Here is a 24,223-nt window from a genome sequence, read left to right as displayed (position 1 = left end):
ATCAAAATTTACTCTATAGCACTAATTTGCTGGCTGAGAAGGAAAAGTCAATTTGCATGGCTCCTGTCAGTCACATGTGGTTTGGAAATGCTTATGCATTCCAGATACATTCTGTGTAAACTGGAGAATCATATCCTATTTCTACTGGTTTGCACGCATGCATGTAAGAAAACTTGTTTTCCCACAGTGCCAAATGAAAATAAGCAAAGAATTAGCAGCAGTGATCATAATTAATCAACTTCTTTGTCAAAATTTCACAGCTGGGATGGTGTAAGGGGAATTCTTGTCCCTCAGGCCTAGAAAGGTTGTGACTTCTTTTTTGGTTTGCTTTTTCAGTTCTGTCCTGTGGAGGATTTAGAGGTAAGGTCTGTAACTGTCATGTGATATACAGTTTCTGACATCTCTGATATGTCAGGGCCTCTGCTAGGCATTGAGAGATACTGAGCAGAATGCCTACTGTAGGGAGTTCAGAGTGGGATAGAACAAGAAAATAAATAAGCTATCACCCAAAGAGATAGTTGCTTTTGTAGAGTGTGGGTTGCGTGCAATGTCCTATGGAAATAAGGAGGGAGCTTGCCAAAACTTCATAGAAGGAGGTGAATCCTGATGGTCAAGTGTGAGTTGAAGTGAAGAAGTACTGGACAGCATTCAAGAAAGTAGGAACATTATGTGCAAAGACATGGAGCTCATCAAGAACACGTGTTTCAGGGACCTGAAAGAAATTCTGTATGGCTTGAGGCCAGAGGTAGAGCCAGTAGAGAAAATAATTGGAAAACACATGAGAGAGAGGCAATCACTCTAGTAAACAATGTTATTTTAACAGTCTACATTCTTGCATTCATATTTGAAGATGTTTGCTCACTCAGGAGACTTAAAAGTCGCAGATGAACTAGCTAATGTTGCAATGTCCATTACAGAGACCCTATTCCTTCCTAGCACTTACAACAATGTCTGGCACATAGTTAATACTCAATTAACATAAACTACTATCACTGCATGTGGTAAATAACCCCTAATAATTTGTGCCCTGATGCTCATCCTTCCTCTTGAGTATAGATGAGACTAATTGACTCATTTCTAATGAATAGAATATGCCAGAAGTAATGGGTTGTCAATTCCAACATTATGTTATCAAAAGACTGGCTTCCCTTTGGGGCAGATTCTCATGTACTCACCCTTTCTGGCTCACTTTATTTTTTTGGATTATTAGCCGTCATGTCATAAAGACATTCAGGCAGCTTATGGAGATGTTCGTGTGGCAAGGAATTGAGCCATGCTTGTGTGAGTGTGCCCACAGCCAGCACCTATGTGAATGAATTTGGCCACAGATCTCCCGAGGCTTGCCAATAGCCACATGAGTGAGTTAGGAAGTGAATTCTGCAAGGCTCCACTTGAGCCTGAGGTTACTGGAGCCTTGGCCAAGAGCTAATGGCAACCTCATAAGGGATGCTAAGCCAGAGGCACCTAGCTGAGTTGCATCCAGATTTCTTACCAACAGAAACTGTGATAATCTACTAAATGTTGGTATTAATATAATTTGCTACAGAGCAAAAGATAACTAAAATACTTTATTAGTACTGTCTACCTCCTAATCAATATTGGGTTTCTGGGATACCTAGGTTGGGCATGGTGGTATCAGAGTCCCTCCTTGATGATGGAGCACTGCTTGCAACGCCAGCTTTTGTGACTAGGAACCCGATTGCCTGACACTTCATTCCTTGAGGAAACAGACTGTTACCTGTAGTCCTACTCAACTGATTAGACCTTTCAGAGAATGAATTCAGCACAAGACACAGATTACTGTGTCTGACTTGTTCCTTGCCTCATCAGGGCCAACCTTGGGCACACCAACATTCCTTACTAGCTGTAGCTGAGAGTCCAGGAAACACTACCTAGATGGTCTGGAAACACTATCTAGATGGTGACAGTCACAGATGTCTACAGAATGGCACACAGCTCATATAGTCCTGATTTCTGTATGTAAGTCTAATTGATTATATAGCATGCCTTAGAGACTAATTGTTAAACTCACTATATACACTGTCCAGGTGGGAACAAGTGGAAAAATATACATCACTTAGGGAACACTGAGTTTTTGGCAGGGAAATTTGGCAGTTTACTTAGCAATGTTGATTTGGAGGCAGTGGTTTTATATGTACAAGAGATTTTAAGACCTAGTAAAGATGATAAATATTTACATAAAAATTAGTCTCAGCTAAGGAAAGAAGAACAAAATATAAAATGCAAGTGTGCCTTCTATGAATTGTTCTTTGCTTGCTTCTTATGTCTTTTTTAGTAATTCTTAGACACGTTTTTAGTTAGCGAACAAACACCCACTATATATACGATAGTATATATGAAAATGATAGCAGTTGTTGAAAAAGAAAGGTAAAAGGAAGTAAGGGGACTTTATACCTTTGTCCCTGATGATTTTGCCCCTGGTGCTCTGGGATGATGCAGCTGTTGGGAGCTGAAGGACTTATGTCAGAGGATGTTCTTAGAGCCACTGCCGAGATGGCCACCAATGGGGTTGAGAAATTCAGCAGCACTGATGTGGCACGGTGGAAGAGGACGTTTAAGTGATGAGTTATGTTGATAACCAGTGGGTTATGCTGGCATGACAGTTCATAGGTTCCTGAAGAGAAACAAGGGGATTGAATAATATTTTAAGCCATTTGTGTAGCATCAAGTGTCCATACCTAGTGTTCATTTTTATCTTCTCAATAGCTATATGATGTAACAAGGTCTCAAATAATATCAGAGACAGACATCGAGCTGAATCCTGTGTCTACTGGATTGTCCTCTGGTGGCCCTAAAGGGATAACTGTCAGACTCACCAAGAGAGTGGTTGTTTCCACTGACATCAATCAGGTAAAGGGTCACTGTTGGCCGCTGACGTCCCCCAGGTACCAGGCCATCAGATGCCAAGAAAATGAAAATTGCTGTGGCCACTCCTGGTCTATTGAAACAAACCTAGGCACAAGCACATATATGTACGAGCCATTATTTCCAGTGGGCTCTTACGGCACATGTCACACTACTTTTATCCCTCTCAAATAGCTTGCCACTTAGAAGATAAGAACTCCCTTCTCCTTTACAAATGGGAAAAAAACATGGAGTAGGCACAGAAGGATAGCCATGGTCTTATCAAAAGTAAAAATTAGCTGGAAAGTAGCTAACTTTCAGCTACTGAGAGTCCAATTTATTTTTGAGACTTTTTACTTCAACCAGTTCTTTTTTACTTGAATCTTTCTTTATACCTCTCTAAAAGATCACTCAAGGAGACCACTGCTAGAGACAGTAAACCACTGTATAGCCAGCCAACACCTCCCTATCTCCAATGTGAGAGACGTGGACAAGATGATCACCAAGCTAACGCTTTGTTCTCAACTGGCATAGCTAATTATCCTTCCCTCTCTCCTTTGTTGCTGTTGTTTAGTTACTAAGTCACATCTGACTCTTTTGCAACCCCATGGACTGTTGCCTGCCAATTCCTCTATCCATGGGATTTCCCAGGCAAGAATATTGGAGTCAGTAGCCATTTTCTTCTCCAGGGGAATCTTCCTGACCCGGGGATTGAACTTGTGTCTCCTGCCTTGGCAGGCGGATTCTTTACCACTGAGCCACCAGGGAAACCCTCCCTGTCTCCTTATCTCCCCCTTAAAATTGTTATCAGAACCTCTCATTTAGTATTTCAACTATGATACAGGAGAAAGGTTACTACAGAGTCTGTTGCTTCAGAAACTAGATGCTGCCAAACTGCTGCTTCTTATTCTTCTGGTGCCCTAAGCACAACATTTACCCTATCCATGGCTGGAAAATAAGCCAGCGCTGAAAATTCACAGGAAAATTCAGTTTTCTGTAAGAAATAGTCTAGATGGCTAGACTAATTAACAATGAAGCAGTCTTGTCCCTAAAAATCCTTTAAAATAAAACATTTCAGATATTGGGGAATGACCTGAAGAACTCATCTTCCATTATCTGATGTTGCAATTCTACTTTTGTCTTATTTCCTAGAGCTCAATGTTACTCTTAACATTGAGATATTGAGAGTCATCTCCCATCTTCCCTGGTGTTGCATGGTTGCTGCTTTCTTTGAATCCAGGGCTAGAATGTACAACAGTCTGTATGTACTTCTCTAGCTTTGTATCAGGTTCTGAAAGGGATGTGCTGTGTTATGCTTACTCTCTCACTTGTATCTGACTCTTTGCAACCTCCAGGCTTGCAACCACTGTAATCCACCAGGCTCCTCTGTCCATGAGGATTCTCCAGGCAAGAATATTGGAATGGGTTGCCATGCCCTCCTCCAGGGGATCTTCCTGACCCAAGGATCGAACCCAGGTGTCCCACATTGCAGGTGGATTATTTACTGTCTGAGCCATGAAGGCAGCCCAAGAATAGTGGAGTGGGTAGCCTAGTCCTTCTCCAGGGGATCTTGTGGACCCAGGAATCAAACTGGGGTCTCCTGCATTGCAGGCAGATTCTTTACCAGCTGAGGTACCAGGGAAGCCTTCTGAAAGGGATAGCGCCCCCCAAACACTGTCCTCAGTGTCAGAGCAGGGTACGACATCTAAAGGCAGAGGGCTTTTCTTAAAATGGGGAGCAGGAGAGTCAAACATGTTTTCTATTTTAACGAGAATTTTTCCTTGTCCACAGACCTACCCTCCCTGAGCCTTGGTGGTATGTTTATAGAGTGTCCATTTGCACTGCTGGCTTAATTAGGGTGATTTTATGATTCTCAGTGGTCAGTGTAGCACAACTCTCCCTTCTTGCTCTCCTCCTTTGAGGGAAAGACCAGCCACTGCTCTATTTTTTTTACAGTGTCATTCCCCGCCCCCTTTTCGTTTCCCCTCTTTGAAGTAGTAAATATTTCTTTATAACTTAAAAAACTTCCAGACCCATAGGTTATGGCCTGCAATATGAGGTCCTTTGTTCCTGGCTAGATGAGGGCTAGACATGAAACACACCATAAGTTAACCAGGAGCCTAACGCAAAGCCCTCAACTCCAGCCCCCAGAGGACATCAAAGTCCCCCGGGAACGCCCACAACCTCTTCCTTTTCATACACCACAAAAGAGACCCAAGTACTGGAAGAAAGCTCTGGGTTGTTTCCTGAGCCAGGAACAAACAGAGCCCAAACAAGTACCTGGTGGCTTTACCCGAATAGGTCTCATACTCGAAGAGTGGGGTGGCTTCAATGAGGAACAGGAGGGCTCAGTTTTCCCACTTTCTGTTGGGTCCCCAAATAGACGCCACCCACCTGAAACTAATTAGTAGGCCTTATGCTGTGGATTTCTCTGTCTTGAGGGCCTGTGCCCAAAACCTCTGACTCATTTTGCATTGCCTTACTCTAAGGGTCTTTGAATCCCAAATCACTTTGAACCTTAAAGCCTGTTCCTGTGGCAGTGGCAGTGTCTCTGTGCCTTGATTTGTGATTTGTGGGAAGTGGTTATGCCAGGATTTCCCGGCCGTGGCTTTAGTAGGAAAACCACAAGTGAGACACTGGCAGAGGAAAGTCTGATCACGGTACAGGATGCCCAGTCTTGGGCATTTCCTCTCACAGTGACACAAGAGAGGTAGCCACACTTCATTCTCATCTGAATACCGAATATGCCCCCACAGGAGCAACTCAAATGCAAAGAAGTAGAACTCTGTCATATAACTATTAGAACCTCAAACCAGAGACCGGTTCAAGTCTGCACAATGAATGCTAACCACGGTAAAGGAATCTAGTAAGTGCACCATTCCGAAGGGAGGGATGGCCAGGCAGAACCCTGGGTTTAACTCTTAGCCCATCTTTATTGTTGTTGTTTAGTCGCTCAGTCATGTCCGACTCTTTTGGGACCCTGTGGACTATATATAGCCTGCCAGGCTCCTCTGTCCATGGGATTTCCCAGGCAAGGACACTGGAGTGGATTGCCATTTCCTTTTTAGGGGGATCTTCCTGACCTAGGGATCGAACCCATGTCTCCTGCATTGGCAGGTGGATTCTTTACCACTGTGCCACCTGGAATAGTCCCAGCCCTATTTTACTAGCTGGGTAAACTAGCTTTGACAATCCGCATCTCCTCTCTGAGCCTAGGGTTCTTCTTTTCCACACCTGAGGAGCAGACATACTACCCATCTCACTCGGCTACTATGAGGATGAAATGAAATCATGTGAAAACACAAATATAATGCCTATGATCTAGTAAAGACTCAATGCTCAAGAATGTTTATTTCCAAAATGGAATATTTTAAAAAAATTCTGTTTACACTTCAGGAAGAACAGGATAAAGAAGAAACATTTAAATTAAACACACAACTATGTAGTTTGGTATATAGAGAATTATGCTTTTCTGAAATTTATAGGCTAAAGAATCTCACATATGCTGTTTTTTTTTTTTTTTTTTTAAATTTTTTTTTTTTTTTTCCAGTGGGTTTTGTCATACATTGATATGAATCAGCCATAGATTTACATGTATTCCCAATCCCGATCCCCCCTCCCACCTCCCTCTCCACCCGATTCCTCTGGGTCTTCCCAGTGCACCAGGCCGGAGCACTTGTCTCGTGCATCCCACCTGGGCTGGTGATCTGTTTCACCATAGATAGTATACATGCTGTTCTTTTGAAATATCCCACCCTCACATTCTCCCACAAAGTTCAAAAGTCTGTTCTGTATTTCTGTGTCTCTTTTTCTGTTCTGCATATAGGGTTATCGTTATCACCTTTCTAAATTCCATATACATGTGTCAGTATGCTGTAATGTTCTTTATCTTTCTGGCTTACTTCACTCTGTATAAGGGGCTCCAGCTTCATCCATCTCATTAGGACTGGTTCAAATGAATTCTTTTTAATGGCTGAGTAATATTCCATGGTGTATATGTACCACAGCTTCCTTATCCATTCATCTGCTGATGGGCATCTAGGTTGCTTCCATGTCCTGGCTATTATAAACAGTGCTGCGATGAACATTGGGGTGCACGTGTCTCTTTCAGATCTGGTTTCCTCAGTGTGTATGCCCAGAAGTGGGATTGCTGGGTCATATGGCAGTTCTATGTCCAGTTTTTTAAGAAATCTCCACACTGTTTTCCATAGCGGCTGTACTAGTTTGCATTCCCACCAACAGTGTAAGAGGGTTCCCTTTTCTCCACACCCTCTCCAGCATTTATTGCTTGTAGACTTTTGGATAGCAGCCATCCTGGCTGGCGTGTAATGGTACCTCATTGTGGTTTTGATTTGCATTTCTCTAATAATGAGTGATGTTGAGCATCTTTTCATGTGTTTGTTAGCCATCTGTGTGTCTTCTTTGGAGAAATCTCTGTTTAGTTCTTTGGCCCATTTTTTGATTGGGTCATTTATTTTTCTGGAATTGAGCTTCAGGAGTTGCTTGTATATTTTTGAGATTAATCCTTTGTCTGTTTCTTCATTTGCTATTATTTTCTCCCAATCTGAGGGCTGTCTTTTCACCTTACTTATAGTTTCCTTTGTAGTGCAAAAGCTTTTAAGTTTCATTAGGTCCCATTTGTTTAGTTTTGCTTTTATTTCCAATATTCTGGGAAGTGGGTCATAGAGGATCTTGCTTTGATTTATGTCGGAGAGTGTTTTGCCTATGTTCTCCTCTAGGAGTTTTATAGTTTCTGGTCTTACATTTAGATCTTTAATCCATTTTGAGTTTATTTTTGTGTATGGTGTTAGAAAGTGTTCTAGTTTCATTCTTTTACAAGTGGTTGACCAGTTTTCCCAGCACCACTTGTTAAAGAGGTTGTCTTTTTTCCATTGTATATCCTTGCCTCCTTTGTCAAAGATAAGGTGTCCATAGGTTCGTGGATTTATCTCTGGGCTTTCTATTCTGTTCCATTGATCTATATTTCTGTCTTTGTGCCAGTACCATACTGTCTTGATGACTGTGGCTTTGTAGTAGAGTCTGAAGTCAGGCAGGTTGATTCCTCCAGTTCCATTCTTCTTTCTCAAGATTACTTTGGCTATTCGAGGTTTTTTGTATTTCCATACAAATTGTGAAATTCTTTGGTCTAGTTCTGTGAAAAATACCGTTGGTAGCTTGATAGGGATTGCATTGAATCTATAGACTGCTTTGGGTAGAATAGCCATTTTGACAATATTAATTCTTCCAATCCATGAACACGGTATGTTTCTCCATCTGTTTGTGTCCTCTTTGATTTCTTTCATCAGTGTTTTATAGTTTTCTATGTATAGGTCCTTTGTTTCTTTAGGTAGATATACTCCTAAGTATTTTATTCTTTTTGTTGCAATGGTGAATGGTATTGTTTCCTTAATTTCTCTGTCTGTTTTTTCATTGTTAGTATATAGGAATGCAAGGGATTTCTGTGTGTTAATTTTATATCCTGCAACTTTACTATATTCATTGATTAGCTCTAGTAATTTTCTGGTAGAATCTTTAGGGTTTTCTATGTAGAGGATCATGTCATCTGCAAACAGTGAGAGTTTTACTTCTTCTTTTCCTATCTGGATTCCTTTTACTTCTTTTTCTGCTCTGATTGCTGTGGCCAGCACTTCCAACACTATGTTGAATAGTAGTGGTGAGAGTGGGCACCCTTGTCTTGTTCCTGATTTCAGGGGAAATGCCTTCAATTTTTCACCATTGAGGGTGATGCTTGCTGTGGGTTTGTCATATATAGCTTTTATTATGTTGAGGTATGTTCCTTCTATTCCTGCTTTTTGGAGAGTTTTAATCATAAATGAGTGTTGAATTTTGTCAAAGGCTTTCTCTGCATCTATTGAGATAATCATATGGTTTTTATCTTTCAATTTGTTAATGTGGTGTATTACATTGATTGATTTGCGGATATTAAAGAATCCTTGCATTCCTGGGATAAAGCCCACTTGGTCATGGTGTATGATTTTTTTAATATGTTGTTGGATTCTGTTTGCTAGAATTTTGTTAAGGATTTTTGCATCTATGTTCATCAGTGATATTGGCCTGTAGTTTTCTTTTTTTGTGGCATCTTTGTCTGGTTTTGGAATTAGGGTGATGGTGGCCTCATAGAATGAGTTTGGAAGCTTACCTTCTTCTGCAATTTTCTGGAAGAGTTTGAGTAAGATAGGTGTTAGCTCTTCTCTAAATTTTTGGTAGAATTCAGCTGTGAAGCCATCTGGTCCTGGGCTTTTGTTTGCTGGAAGATTTTTGATGACAGTTTCGAGTTCCTTGCTTGTGATGGGTCTGTTAAGATCTTCTATTTCTTCCTGGTTCAGTTTTGGAAAGTTATACTTTTCTAAGAATTTGTCCATTTCATCCAAGTTGTCCATTTTATTGGCATAGAGCTGCTGGTAGTAGTCTCTTATGATCCTTTGTATTTCAGTGTTGTCTGTTGTGATCTCTCCATTTTCATTTCTAATTTTGTTAATTTGGTTTTTCTCTCTTTGTCTCTTAATGAGTCTTGCTAATGGTTTGTCAATTTTGTTTATTTTTTCAAAAAACCAGCTTTTAGCTTTGTTGATTTTTGCTATGGTCTCTTTAGTTTCTTTTGCATTTATTTCTGCCCTGATTTTTAAGATTTCTTTCCTTCTGCTAACTCTGGGGTTCTTCATTTCTTCCTTCTCTAATTGCTTTAGGTGTAGAGTTAGGTTATTTAATTGGTTTTTTTCCTGTTTCTTGATGTAAGCCTGTAATGCTATGAACCTTCCCCTTAGCACTGCTTTTACAGTGTCCCATAGGTTTTGGGTTGTTGTGTTTTCATTTTCATTCATTTCTATACATATTTTGATTTCTTTTTTGATTTCTTCTATGATTTGTTGGTTATTCAGAAGCGTGTTATTTAGCCTCCATATGTTTGAAGTTTTAACAATTTTTTCCCTGTAATTGAGATCTAATCTTACTGCACTGTGGTCAGAAAAGATGACTGGAATGATTTCAATTTTTTTGAATTTTCCAAGACCAGATTTATGGCCCAGGATGTGATCTATTCTGGAGAATGTTCCGTGTGCACTTGAGAAAAAGGTGAAGTTGATTGTTTTGGGGTGAAATGTCCTATAGATATCAATTAGGTCTAGCTGGTCCATTGTGTCATTTAAGGTTTGTGTTTCCTTGTTAATTTTCTGTTTAGTTGATCTATCCATAGTTGTGAGTGGGGTATTAAAGTCTCCCACTATTATTGTGTTACTATTAATTTCCTCTTTCATACTTGTTAGCGTTTGCCGTACATATTGCGGTGCTCCTATGTTGGGTGCATATATATTTATAATTGTTATATCTTCTTTTTTGATTGATCCTTTGATCATTATGTAGTGTCCTTCTTTGTCTCTTTTCACTTCCTTTATTTGAAAGTCTATTTTATCTGATATGAGTATTGCGACTCCTGCTTTCTTTTGGTCTCCGTTTGCATGAAATATTTTTTTCCAGCCCTTCACTTTTAGTCTGTATGTGTCTCTTGTTTTGAGGTGGGTCTCTTGTAGACAGCATATATAGGGGTCTTGTTTTTGTATCCATTCAGCCAATCTTTGTCTTTTGGTTGGGGCATTCAACCCATTTACATTTAGGGTAATTATTGATAGGTGTGGTCCTGTTGCCATTTACTTTGTTGTTTTGGGTTCACATTTATAAAACCTTTCTGCATTTCCTGTCTAGAGAAGATCCTTTAGCATTTGTTGAAGAGCTGGTTTGGTGGTGCTGAATTCTCTCAGCTTTTGCTTATCTGTAAAGCTTTTGAATTCTCCTTCATATCTGAATGAGATCCTTGCTGGATACAGTAATCTAGGTTGTAGGTTATTCTCTTTCATTACTTTCAGTACGTCCTGCCATTCCCTTCTGGCCTGGAGGGTTTCTATTGATAGATCAGCTGTTATCCTTATGGGAATCCCTCTGTGTGTTATTTGTTGTTTTTCCCTTGCTGCTTTTAATATTTGTTCTTTGTGTTTGATCTTTGTTAATTTGATTAATATGTGTCTTGGGGTGTTTCGCCTTGGGTTTATCCTGTTTGGGACTCTCTGGGTTTCTTGGATTTGGGTGGCTATTTCCTTCCCCATTTTAGGGAAGTTTTCAGCTATTATCTCCTCGAGTATTTTCTCATGGCCCTTCTTTTTGTCTTCTTCTTCTGGAACTCCTATGATTCGAATGTTGGGGCGTTTCACAGTGTCCCAGAGGTCCCTGAGGTTGTCCTCATTTCTTTTGATCCTTTTTTCTTTTTTCCTCTCTGCTTCATTTATTTCCACCATTTTATCTTCTACCTCACTTATCCTATCTTCTGCCTCCGTTATTCTACTCTTGGTTCCCTCCAAAGTGTTTTTGATCTCATTCATTGCATTATTCATTTGTAATTGACTCTTTTTTATTTCTTCTAGGTCTTTATTAAACAGTTCTTGAATCTTTTCAATCTTTGTTTCCAGGCTATTTATCTGTAACTCCATTTTGTTTTCAAGATTTTGGATCATTTTTATTATCATTATTCTAAATTCTTTTTCAGGTAGATTCCCTATCTCCTCCTCTTTTGTTTGACTTGGTGGGCATTTTTCATGTTCCTTTACCTGTTGGGTATTTCTTTGCCTTTTCATCTTGTTTAGATTGCTGTATCTGGAGTGGGCTTTCTGTATTCTGGAGGTCTGTGGTTCCTTTTTGTTGTGGAGGATTAACCCAGTGGATGGGGTTAGACGATTGGCTTGTCAAGGTTTCCTGGTTAGGGAAGCTTGCATCAGTGTTCTGGTGCGTGGAACTTGATTTCTACTCTTTGGAGAGCAATGGAGTGCCCAGTAATGAGTTTTGAGATGGGTCTATGTGTTAGGTGTGACCTTGGGCAGCCTGTATGTTGACGTTCAGGGCTATGTTCCTGTGTTGCTGGAGAATTTGCGTGGTATGTCTTGCTCTAAAACTTATTGGCTCTTGTGTGGTGGTTGGTTTCAGTGTAGGTATGGAGGCTTTTGGACAGTCACTTATCACTTAAAGTTCCTTGTAGTCAGGAGTTTTCTGGTGTTCTCAGGTTTTGGGCTTAAGTCTCCTGCCTCTGGATTTCAGTTTTATTCTTCCTGTAGTCTCAGGACTTCTCCAACTATGCAGCCCTCCTTTCGAAGACAATGGGCTGCTTTTCTGGGCGCCTGATGACCTCAGCTAGCGATCAGAAGTTGTTTTGCGAAGTTTGCTCTGCGTTCAGTTATTCTTTTGATGAATTTGTAGGAGAGAAAGTGGTCTCCCCGTCCTACTCCTCCGCCATCTTGGCTCCTCCCGTCACATATGCTGTTTTAAAATGGCACTTGTAGGTGTGAATTGGTACTGCAGGTTCTGCTTCCATAGAAACTGGCAATATTTGAGGCTCTTGGTATAGAATGCATCTCTACTTTATATATGGAATCTATGAAAAATACATTTTGAATACATAACTTTTAATAGACATTAAAAAAATTCAGTTCAATATGTGTTTATTAAAAATCTACTTTTGCTGTACATATAAACAAAGACATTTCTAGAATTGACAGTATAATTAGAATACTAAAATGCATTCTGTATTTGAACAAACATGATATTTTTCAAAGCTGCTCTTTCTACAGCCAAGTCACATCTATTTTAATTTATATAACAGTCTAGGCTATTTTTACTTTATATGAAATAAACAATGACTTTTGTGTTCTTAAACAAAAGTAGGTAGTGTCTAGAGCAGAAAATCTGGCAGCACGAAACTCTGCTTATTCTAACCTCACACCACCATTGTCACTACGTAAGTAAGACACTCCTCTAATCCCCACACCAAATGCACAATGCGAACAGCTGCCCACTTCTAGACAAAATACACTAGAGGCAGCTAACTGGGGACTATGCAAATCTGAAATGAGTACCAGGCATGCCCCCAAGAGAAAAGTCCAAGATGCTAAGAGGTCAAGGGAATTGTTAGCTTTATTTGTAATATTTTATTGCTCGTTTTAACAAGAAAATTGCATTTATGTATTACAGGGCCATATAAAATTAATTTGAACATGGCTTTTATGAAGAAGACAAACTATAGTTAGATATCAAAAGAAGGCAAGATCTATTAGAAAAGCAATTGATTCTCAGACAGGACTGAGGAATGGCCTAAAGATAGAATGATAGCCAGGAAAATTAGCTCAGTGAATCTCTAGCAAAATACTTTGAAACAGAGAGAGTATGAATTAGATAGATAATAGGCAGATAGATAGATAGAAACCAACTGACAGACAGAAATGGAAAACCAGCCCATGCCCTCAGTTGCTTGCCATCCGAAGTCTGCACATTAACTGCTGGATCTGACTTCTGGCCACTGCTACAGGGTAAGACTGAAAGAATGCGTCCCTGGTGTAGAACTTTTTTGGGCTTAAGAAATCTCTCTTCAGTCTGCGTGCTGGGTACAAACACACTTAATTGACTCCTAAACCAAGCATCTTGACGTTCAGGTCATCCTTTGCGGTGGTCCCTGGACAGCAAACCCTGAAACTATACCACAAACTTGAAAAGAATCTTCTCTGAGGTTTTAAAATGTTTTTGGTTAGTTGCTGAGATGTTATTTTTTTCTGTGTGCCTTTCCATTTTCATTCATCTATGGCACTTCCTGATTTCAGAGAGAAAGGGAAGGCCCTTGAACAGGAGAAAGTGGGCACATACTGCTTTCAGTCTGTAAGTACTTTACAGTTCCCCAACCACGCTTTACTGGAGCCTCCATTAAGCTCATTGGGTTTTTGTTCCTATTTGAGACATTATTTTATTTTATTTTTTACTATAATATCCCTAGGATTCAAAGGTTATATTATAGAAGTGGAAGGTAGGATTCTGAGAGCTTAAGTGACTTGCTCCAACGTGAATGTTAGACAGTTAGAAATTTGGGTTTTCTGTATTATTTTGACTGCCCAAGGGTTCCTAATTTTGGTGAGCAGAAAATCACCAAGTTCTTAGAAAACTTGTTGACATGTGTGCCCTCTCTCTCCACAAAAAGTGAAGTCACATAAATACTTAGGTATAAAAACATGATACTATTTCAGGAAGCTAAGAGAGCCCTTTGAAAGCCATTCACAGTTCAAGTAGGGTCAATAGAAATTAGATTAAGAATGCTTACACTGTTGGTTGAACCATATGCCTTTTTTTTTGTAGGTGAAAAATTATCAAATACTGGCAATTTTACTCTGATAATATTACTGTCTATGTAGACTTCAGAAATTTGAGAATGGAGAGACTAACTCTGAAACTTTCAAGGTATCTAACCTGAAGTCCAAATCTAACAGATGAAGGGAAGGTGAGAGGTAATAGGTCTTGCCTCTGAACTTGAGATTTCTTGGTGGCCTATCTACTTGAGGATTTGGGTCAAAATGTGGGAAGAGTTTTCAACAGAGTTTGACTTCCTTCTGGTGCCCAAACCCCTGTCTCTCTGGATATTGGTCAAAGTCCAGTTGATTTCTAGCATTATCCCGTCATCATACAAGTAAGGTTATAAATATCATGAGCTTATGTAGTTCTTTTTTCAGAAGAATGAGGTCAACTTGTAAATCTTATGAAATGAAGAAGAAATCTCTATTATGACCCCAATTATCCAGGAGGAGGCATATGACAGGGTATGGTTTGACAGGTCAGTGGAAGGGCTCAGACCAAAATCAACTTATTGCTTGGTTCCTTCTAATAGCATCTCTTCAGCTGTGATTTTAGACACCAGGACTAAGTCTGCAGAAACTTTGTGTTAGAAGAACTTGTGAGACTCAGAGGGGGATCATAAAGGCAAAACTCAAATCTGTTGTGAATACTGTGGTGTGCCACAAAAATCCCCTTCTTCATGACTGAGCATTCAGCTCATATCACGTCTCTGCCTTCAGAGAAAGAAAGCCTCCACAAGGTCATGCCACTTCCCTGGAGTAGGGGGAGAGGAGAACCCCATGTCTAATGACCTTTGGACAGGATTGTGTGGGATAACTCTGAAGGGCCATCCTAGTTCCCTGTGGGATGCTGAAACCTCTGTGTAAATGTTTCACAGTCCTACTCCTCTCTCTGCCAACTCCTGGATCTTTCATTCTCCCCTAGGTATTGATCCCAAAGAAAGTTCTTGGTAAACTTTCTGCGTGCAAATCTTTATCTCATAGTCTGAATCCTGGGGAAACTCCACTTAAGACAAAATCTGAGAATGTGAAAACATATTAAGAAATATTGATAATGAAGGGTCTCTTGGGAACTAGACTGCGTAAGTGAGGGGATGAGGGATTCACTGCGGAGCCAGGAAATCTTTCCTTCTGATTGAAAGAAAATTGCTATTCCAAGTATTTATGAAACTTAGAATCTGCTAAGTTGTCATATCTAGGGCCTGCAAAAGTTTCCATGTAAAATCAATCAAGTTGCATTAGTAGCAATCAGATAGGAAAATGGAAAATGAGTCCTTTATCTCTGGAGCTAAACTGCTTAGCCAAGGAGAGATGAAATTCTTCTTTCAATGCATTAGGCTAATTTTTGATGGAAGTGAAAATTATATATGCATAGTCATATCTGTTTTCTTAGGATTCCCAGGGACTGTAGGAATTTACCTAGGTTAATTTTCCAAGGAGAAAATTTTATTTTGGAAAGCAAGAACTTTTCAGAAGTTAAAGCATGTGCATAGAAATAACCCCAATATATATTAAAAAATTTTCTTCCCTCTTAAAAACAGGATCCTCTACTTAAGTGAATTTTCATAATTGGAGGCATCATTTTGAGCATCAGTTATTTTACTGATGAGATACTAACCCTGTAGAGCTCCTTAAACCTTAATGTGCATACAAATCACCTGAGAATCATGTTAAACTAAAGATTCTGATTTAATACAGCTGAGATTTGTATTTCTACCTAGTTCGTAGGTGACACTGAGGCTTTTGGAAGCCAATCAGGTTTTAAGTAGCAAAACTCAAAAAGAATCAATAGATATGATTATCTTTGTCCTTATCATTTAGTAGCCTGACTACAATTACCTTATTGATCATACTTATTTATTATATTATCCTTTCTAAAATTCACCATCAAGCTTGAAATATAACAGAGCTGAAAGGAATCACCTAGCCCAAACACCTCATTTTAATTCAAAGAAAAATGATGCCAAAGAAGGATATATGATTATATAAGGTCATGACTGATAAATGGTAAAAACAGAGCTTACAATATTCCTCTGAGCATACATTTTTGTCAGTTTCTAAATCCCTGACTAATTTGTTGCACCTTTCCCATAAAAGACTGAAATTCAGATAACTAATATTTTTAGAATTCTATATTAAGTTAATAGATTCTGACAAAAGACCTTGCCAACTTTTCTACAAATAATGTCAAAGAAATTGTGGCTAGCCTAGGTAACTTCTACACATGAATTTTCTTTTTTTTGCTAAATTATGATATCTGGACAGTTTTCTGGATGGTTATAGTTTTCTGGATGAATCTTTGAATAGAGGCTTACCTTCCAATTTGTGAAATAAAAAAAAAGAATTGTCAGATCTAGCAAAATAAAAACAGCACACCATATAAATTTAAATGTCAGAGAAAAAAATTTAGTATAAGTATGCCTTGAATATAGTCTTGGACTGTAATAGACACAGAAAACCTGTAATAGATACAAAAAAGATAATGAAAAGGAAACTAAGTATATCATTCTTAAAAGTCATCAAGCCACAAAGGAAGCAAGAGAAGAACTAGTAAGAAGAGAAACTACAAAACAACAAGAAAACAATTAACAAAATGTCAGAAAGTACATATTTATCAATTACTTTAAAAGTAAATAAGTTCAATTCTAAAGCAGTTATAAGAGAAGTTCATAGAAATAAATGGCTGCCTCAAGACGTAAGAAAAATTTTAGATTAACAACCTAACTTTACACCTAAAGGAACTAGCAAAAGAAGAAAGAACAAAGCCCAAAGACAGTAGAAGGAAGGGATTAAAGTCAGTACAGAAACAAATAAAATAGAGAATAGAAAGACAATAGAAAAAAATCAATAAAACCAAGACATGATTTTTTTAAAAGATCAGCAAGACTGATAAACCTTTTGTCAGACTTACCAAGAAGAAAATGAGAGAGGGTTCAAATAAAATCATAAATAAAACAGGATATGTTACAACAGGTACCACAGAAACATAAAGGATCAGAAGAGATTACTACAAATAATTATACACTAGCAAATTAAACAACCCAGAAGAAATGGATAAATTACTAGAAACATACAACTTTCCAAAGACAAGTAATGAAGAAATAGAAAATCTGAACAGACCAATAACTAGTATGGAGACTGAATCATTAATTTAAAAACTCTCTACAAAAATGTCCAGGATGAGACATCTATACTGGTGAATTCTACCAAACTTTCCAAGAATTAAAGCCAATTCTTCTTGAACTCTTCAGAACACAGAAGAGGAGGGAATACTTTCAAAACTCATTTCATGAGTCCAGCATTAGCCTGGTACCAAAACCAGACAAGGATACCACAGGAAAAGAAAATTACAGGTTAATATCCCTGATGAATATAAATGGAAAAATCCTTAACAAAATATTAGCAAACCAAACTCAACATTACATTAAGAGGATTATACACCATGACAGAGTGGAATTTACTCCAGAGATGAAAGGATAGTTTAGCATTTGCAAATCAACCAACATGATACACCACATTAAGAAAATGAAGAATAAAAACAGTATGATCATCTTAATAGATGCAGAAAAAACATTTGACAAAATTCAACATATATTTATGATACAAACTCTCAACAAAGTGGATATCCAGGGAATAACCCTCAACATAATAAAGACCATATATGACAAATCCACAGCTAACATCCTATCAGTGGTGAAAAGTTGAAAACTTTTCCTCCAAGATCAGGAAAAAGACAAGGATGCCCAATTTTGCCACTTCTATTGGAAATGGCAACCCACTCCAGTACTCTTGCCTGGAAAATCCAATGGATGGAGGAACCTGGTAGGCTGAAGTCCATGGGGTCGCTAAGAGTTGGACATGACTGAGCGACTTCCCTTTCACTTTTCACTTTCATGCATTGAAGAAGGAAATGACAACCCACTCCAGTGTTCTTGCCTGGAGAATCCTAGGGACAGGGGAGCCTGGTGGGCTTCCGTCTATGGGGTCGCACAGAATCGGACACAACTGAAGCGATTTAGCAGCAGCAGCAGCATTCAACATAGTAATGGTTATTCTAGCCAGAACATTGGAGAAGGCAATGGCAACCCACTCCAGTACTCTTGCCTGGGGAGTCCCATGGACGGAGGGGCCCGGTAGACTGCAGTCCATGAGGTTGCTAGGAGTCAGGCACGACTGAGAGACTTCAATTTCACTTGTCACTTTTCACTTTCATGCATTGGAGAAGGAAATGGCAACCCACTCCAGTATTCTTGCCTGGAGAATCCCAGGGACAGAGGAGCCTGGTGGGCTGCCATCTATGGGGTCGCACAGAGTTGGACACGACTGAGGTGACTTAGCAGCAGCAGCCAGAACATTAGGCAAGAAAAATAAATAACAGGTATCTTAATTGGAAAGGGAGAAGTAAAACTGTCACTATTTGCAGATGATATGATTTTATACATAGAACCTAAAGACACCACCAAAAAATTATTAGAACTAATATGAATTCAGTGAAGCTGCAGGATACAAAATCAATACATAGAATTGGTTGCATTCCTAAACACTAATAAACTATCAGAAAGAAAAATTAAGAAAACCGTTCCATTTCCAACTGTATAAAAAGAATAAAATACCTAGAAATAAATTTAATCAAGGCGGTGAAAGACCTGTACTCTGAAAAATGCTAGAATGACTACTATCAAAAAGGTAAGAAGCAACTAGTATTGACAAAGACATGGAGAAAGGGTAACTCTGTGCACTGTTGATGGGAATGTATATCGGTGCAGCCACTAAGGAAAGTAGTATGGAGTTTCCTCAAAACATTTGGAAAAATAGAACCACCATGTGATCCAGCAGTTCCACTTCCGGATATTTAGCCAAAGAAAATGAATAGACTAACTCAAAAATATATATGCACCCTCATGTTCACTGTAATGTTACTTACAATAGCCAATATATGGAAACAACCTAAGTGTCTAATGATAGATGGATACATAAAGAAAATGTGGTGTGTGTGTGTGTGTTTGTGTGTGTACACATATATTCAGTCATAAAAAAGAAGGAGATCTTACCATTTGTGACAACATGGACAGAACTTGAGGGCTTTATGCTAAGTAAAATAACAGAGATAGACAAATACTCTATGATCTCACTTAGATATGGGATTTTTTAAAAAGGGGAAAAAAACAAGCTCATAGATACAGAGAACAGATTAGTGTTTGCCAGAGGTGGGGATTAGGGAGTGGACAAAGTAGATGAAGAGAGTCAAAATGTACAAACTTTCAGTTATAAAACACAGTCAAGGGGATGTACTGTGCTGCATGGCAATTAATAATGTTCTGCATATTTGAAAGTTGCTAAAAAAGTCAATCTTAAAAGCTCTCATCACAAGAAAAAAAACTGTAACTAAGTATGGTGATGGAGGTTAACTAGACTCACTCTGGTGATCATTTCCCAATATATACAAATATTGAATCGTTATGTTTTACACCTAAAACTAAAATAATCTTGTATGTCAGTTATGCCTCAATTAAACAATAAATAAATAATTTGAAAATAAAGAATAAAAGAAAGAAGAGCAAAGAACACAAATTTTTGAAATAAGAAAAGAGGAAAGGAAAAAGGATTTTGTACATATTTCTGTATATATATATTAAAAAAAATAGAGAAAAATGGTAAGAGTTTTTGACCAGCTAGGAGAATCTTTAATACATCTCTAGTACAGACTGGTCCTTAATTTCTGAATGAATAAAGGCTCACTATTTAAGTACTTCCTAATAAACTGTTCGGCCAAGTGGAAGAGGAGTAAAACTCTAATACTGACATAACTGGCACAATTAAAGTTGCTATGCTCTGAAAAATCAGGGCTAGAAACAAAATGCTATTAAAATTTCACAACTTCAAAAAGAAATTATGAGGTATAAAAAATACTTAGGACTCACTGACAATAAAAGAACTATATATCAGTATTTATGGACTACAGTTAAAATAACATCTAGAGGGAAAATTTATGAAACAGTGAAAACAAATTATCCAAGTGTCCAACACAAGGAGCTAAAAAAGAACATCAGTGTAAATCCAGAGAAAGAGGAAGGGAGGAAATAATAAAGAGAAGGACAGAAATCAGTGAACTGGAGAATAGCAACTAGAATAAAAACAGAAATGAATAAAACTAAAATTTGTTCTTTGAAGAAGTACCAGGCATGTGTAATTAAGAAAACAAGAGAAAAGGAAGGTTCGAAAAATTCCAATATAAAGGGAGTGATAACTATACCTAAAACAGAGATGAGCCGTAACATAACAGAGATGAGCCAAATGAGCCGAACCAGGTTTAATTGGTTTTACGGGTGGGTTCTAACAAATTTTGAAGGAACAGATAATTCTTATTTTATGCAAGTGGTTTCAAAAAATAGAAAAGAGGAAAAACTGCCCAAACAATTTTATAAGAGTTGTATATTCTGAATATTCAAAAATGAAATATATAAACTAATTTCACATATAAATGTAAAAGTAGGAATCCAAGATTAAAAATCAATAAAATCCAAGAGTATGCTTAAATATTATATATAAAAAACAAGCAGGTTCACTCACAAAGACAAACATGATTTGATATCTTAAAAAAGAAATCCATCAATGTGATTCAACATAATAATGGATCAAAGAAGAGACATCACAAGATCATACCAAATGGTGAAATCAAGTGTTTGATTAAATTCAGCTCATATGTACCAGTATGCTTTTCAAGAAGTGGAAGAAACTATCCAAAGCTTATTCTAAATTTGGAAAATAAGTGAATAATGTGAAATAAGTGAATAATGAATAGCTAATTCAACTTTGAAAAAAGATATACAAAAAAGTGGAAAGGGGGGAGGATATGCTCCACCAGAAATGCTTTACATAGTAAAAAGTTATAGTAATAGAAACAGTGTATTGTATTGCTGGTGTAAGGAGTAGAAAAGTAGATCAATGGAATAGAACAGAATGTTTAAAAACTGGCTCTTGACTATTCCAGAAACTAGTATATAGTTAATGTAGTGCCACAGATTATCAGGGTAAGGATTAAAGTTTTAATGGATAGAGTTAGAAAAACTGGCTTATTGTATTTAGAAAACAAAGTGGGATTCTATTGTATTCTACCTATGAAAATGAATTTTAAATATGTTAAAAACTAAATTTTAAGAGGCAAAACTATAAAAAATAGATAAGTAAAATAATTTTCAGGTTGTTTTTCTCTTTAGATGTTAATTCAGTTTATGAGAAAATGATTTAAAATTTAAATCTTTTTTCATGTTTTATTTTCATTCATTTTATATCTCATAAAGTATAAACTAAAAGTCAAATTGCACTACTGCTATTTCTAGAGAAAATAAAATAACAGTGATGATACGGGGACTTTTTTTTCTACTTGGCTCACTTTTGCTCTTTGATATCTCCTTTTTATTTTTACTTTGGTTTTTATTTGTTCTTTTTCCAATTACTTCAGGTGAAAATTGATTATTGATTTTATAATGCTTGAAAAAAAATAGAAGTCTTAGTCACTCAGTTGTGTCTGACTCTTTGTGACTCCATGGACCTCAGCCTGCCAGGCTCCTCTGTCCATGGAATTCTCCAGGCAAAAATAGTAGATTGGGTAGCCATTCTCTTCTCCAGGGGATCTTCCTGACCCAGGGATCAAACCTGAGTCTTCTGCATTCCAGGCAGATTCTTTACCATCTGAACCACCAGGGAAGCCCTTTATAATGCTTTCCCCCCCCCCCCCGACTCTAACTACCTCCCCACCCCCCGACTCCTGCCAAACACAGACATTTAAAGCTATAAATTTCCCTGTAACATTGCTTTAATTGCATCCCATAAAATTTGACATATTATTTTATTTTCATTCAACTCAAAATATTTTCTAATTTCCCTATAAAGTCTTCTTTGAACTATGGATTATTTGCAAGTGTATAGGAACTGTGATAGAAATGTTTACTGAGGAAGCACATAGGAGGAAGAGATTAATTACACATACTAATAGGGTTTGGGAGAGAAATTCAGAAAAGTCTAGGCCTTATAATAGAAGTAATCCTTGAGCTAAATCTTAGAAGATTAGTATGTGTTTTTTGGAAAGTCAAAGTGGAGAAAGCACTTACCAAGAAGGAAAAACATGAACTCCTTACCTGAAAGGCTATGGAAATATAAAAACTTTGGTGTTTTCCAGCACTGAAAGCAATCTGTTATGACTAAAATTTCTAAATCCTAGAATGTGTATATGTGTGTGTTGGGGGGTGGGGTATAGAGGGGTGTGGAAGATTAGATGAATGGGGAAATTCCATTTGAGATAAAGCTATCTCTGTCTCCCTATGTCCAATCAATCACCAGGTCCTTTTGAGTCTATTTTACAGTTAACTGTATTTGTAGCATAGCATTTTGTCTTCTATGGTAGTTGCGTAAATATGACCGCTGAGGAGTATGTCCCTTAAGGGTGAAGATTCATTCATCATCAAATCCCTCTACAATACAAGATTTTGTTCATTTTAGGCAGTGGACTGGAAACTAGAAATACAGCGGAGGTCAGACTCTATACCCCATGGGCCAAAACTGACCCACTGCCTGTTTTTTATGGTCTGTGAGCTACGAATGACTTTTGCATTTTGAAATGGTTGAAAAAAAATTCAAGGAAAAATAATGTGAATAATGTGAAAATTATATGAAAGGGAATTTTTGTGTTCATAAGTATAATTTTATTACAGCACAACCATGCTCATTCATTTCTGTATTGTCTACGCTACTTTCACTCTGAAACAGCGGTGTTAAGTTAACCGTGTGTTAAGTCACTTCAGTCGTGTCTGACTCTGTGCGACCCTATGGACTGTAGCCCGCCAGGCTCCTCTGTCCATGGGCTTCTCCAGGCAAGAATACCGGAGCTGACTGCCAAGCCCTCCTCCAGGAGATTTTCCCAACCCAGAAATCAAACCTGCATCTCTTACATCTTCTGCATTGGCAGGTGAGTTCTTTACCACTAGCACCACCTGGGAAGCTATAACTGTGACAGAGACCAAATGGCCCACAAATCCTAAAATATTTGTTATCTGGCTCTTCATAGGAAATATTTCCCAACTCCTGGTATAGAGGAAAAAACATGGACTTTGGAATAAGCTGGATTTGAATTTGAATTCTATCTGTACCTCTGCTGTGTTATCTAAAATGCTTAGCATCTCTGAGTTTTCAGATAATTATTTTTAGAATTAGAAAACTCATATCTCTGATAAAAATTTGTAGAAGAATTGATAATAAGATATCTGGAATAGATTAAATCACAATAAACGTGTCACTTTTTATGCTCTTAACACCTAGTTTTATGGATTCACATCTTTGAAATCCAATCAATTAAATATACACTGCATTTCTGTTGAAGATTCATATGCAGAGTTTGGCTGGTTGAACTTAAAGAAAAGAAGGAAATTATGGTAACAGGTTTTAGGTTTTATGTAGCGAGGGTTTCCAGCAGTGGTCCGTAATTTATAACTAATGTGGAGAACCCTAGTATTTAAGATACTATGACCAACACCTGGTGGCTTCTGTTAGGCATGCTAACCAGTCTAGCCTGAGTTAGGCCATTCTTAACTTTTAATTTTAAAACAGCAATGAAAATAAACATGAACATGTGATTTTTGCCTATGATGATGGGCTCCACGTGAAGCCAAACAACAAGTAATTGAATATTTGCTTTTCAGATTGCTTCATTGGTTGTCTATATTGCTTAGTGTCAAAGGACTTTCTGAGAAGGATCATGCCTTCTGTTTCTCTATTCCCTAATGGCACCTAGAGTTTACAATACGCACTTAATAAATCCTGTGAACTAGACCTACAGATATTGTCTTTGAAGAATTTAGAATAAATCCAACAAAAGAAAAAAGGGAACCTTTTCTTCCAAGTCCACATATGTTTTAACTTGTTTTCTTGCTCATGTCATATTTCCCTGTTTATTCCCAGTGATTATTTCTGGGTTTGGCATATCACAGGTGCATAATGAATGTTGATTGAATGACGCAACATAGTGTAAAGAAATAAACATGGGATTAGATCAAGAGGCATGAGTCTGAACTTCAGATTCACCCTTTTATTCTTGGGTATTATTAGGAAAAAGCACTCTGAGTATTTGATTCTGATTTTCCCCATCTATAAAATAGGAAAACAACTACTTTGCCAAACTCATAGGACTATTA

At 37.9% G+C, this 24,223-nt stretch overlaps 1 protein-coding gene across 1 annotated transcript in view; it reads right to left on the bottom strand.

Moving 5' to 3' along the window:
* The window catches only part of PAPPA2 (pappalysin 2), a 297,914-nt gene that overhangs the window by 111,742 nt on the left and 161,949 nt on the right, over positions 1-24,223 (bottom strand). The window contains exons 12-13 of the mRNA XM_061160780.1: positions 2,838-2,973; positions 2,416-2,635 (exon numbers count right to left, since the gene is read on the bottom strand). Of these exons, the coding sequence (XP_061016763.1) occupies positions 2,416-2,635; positions 2,838-2,973 (356 nt within the window). The remainder of the gene's footprint in view (positions 1-2,415; positions 2,636-2,837; positions 2,974-24,223) is intronic.

The sequence above is a fragment of the Dama dama genome, chromosome 14 (genome assembly GCF_033118175.1).
Source record: "Dama dama isolate Ldn47 chromosome 14, ASM3311817v1, whole genome shotgun sequence".
NCBI lineage: Eukaryota > Metazoa > Chordata > Mammalia > Artiodactyla > Cervidae > Dama > Dama dama.
Note: the sequence above shows the minus strand (reverse complement) of the source record. Positions and strands in the feature narration are given on the sequence as shown.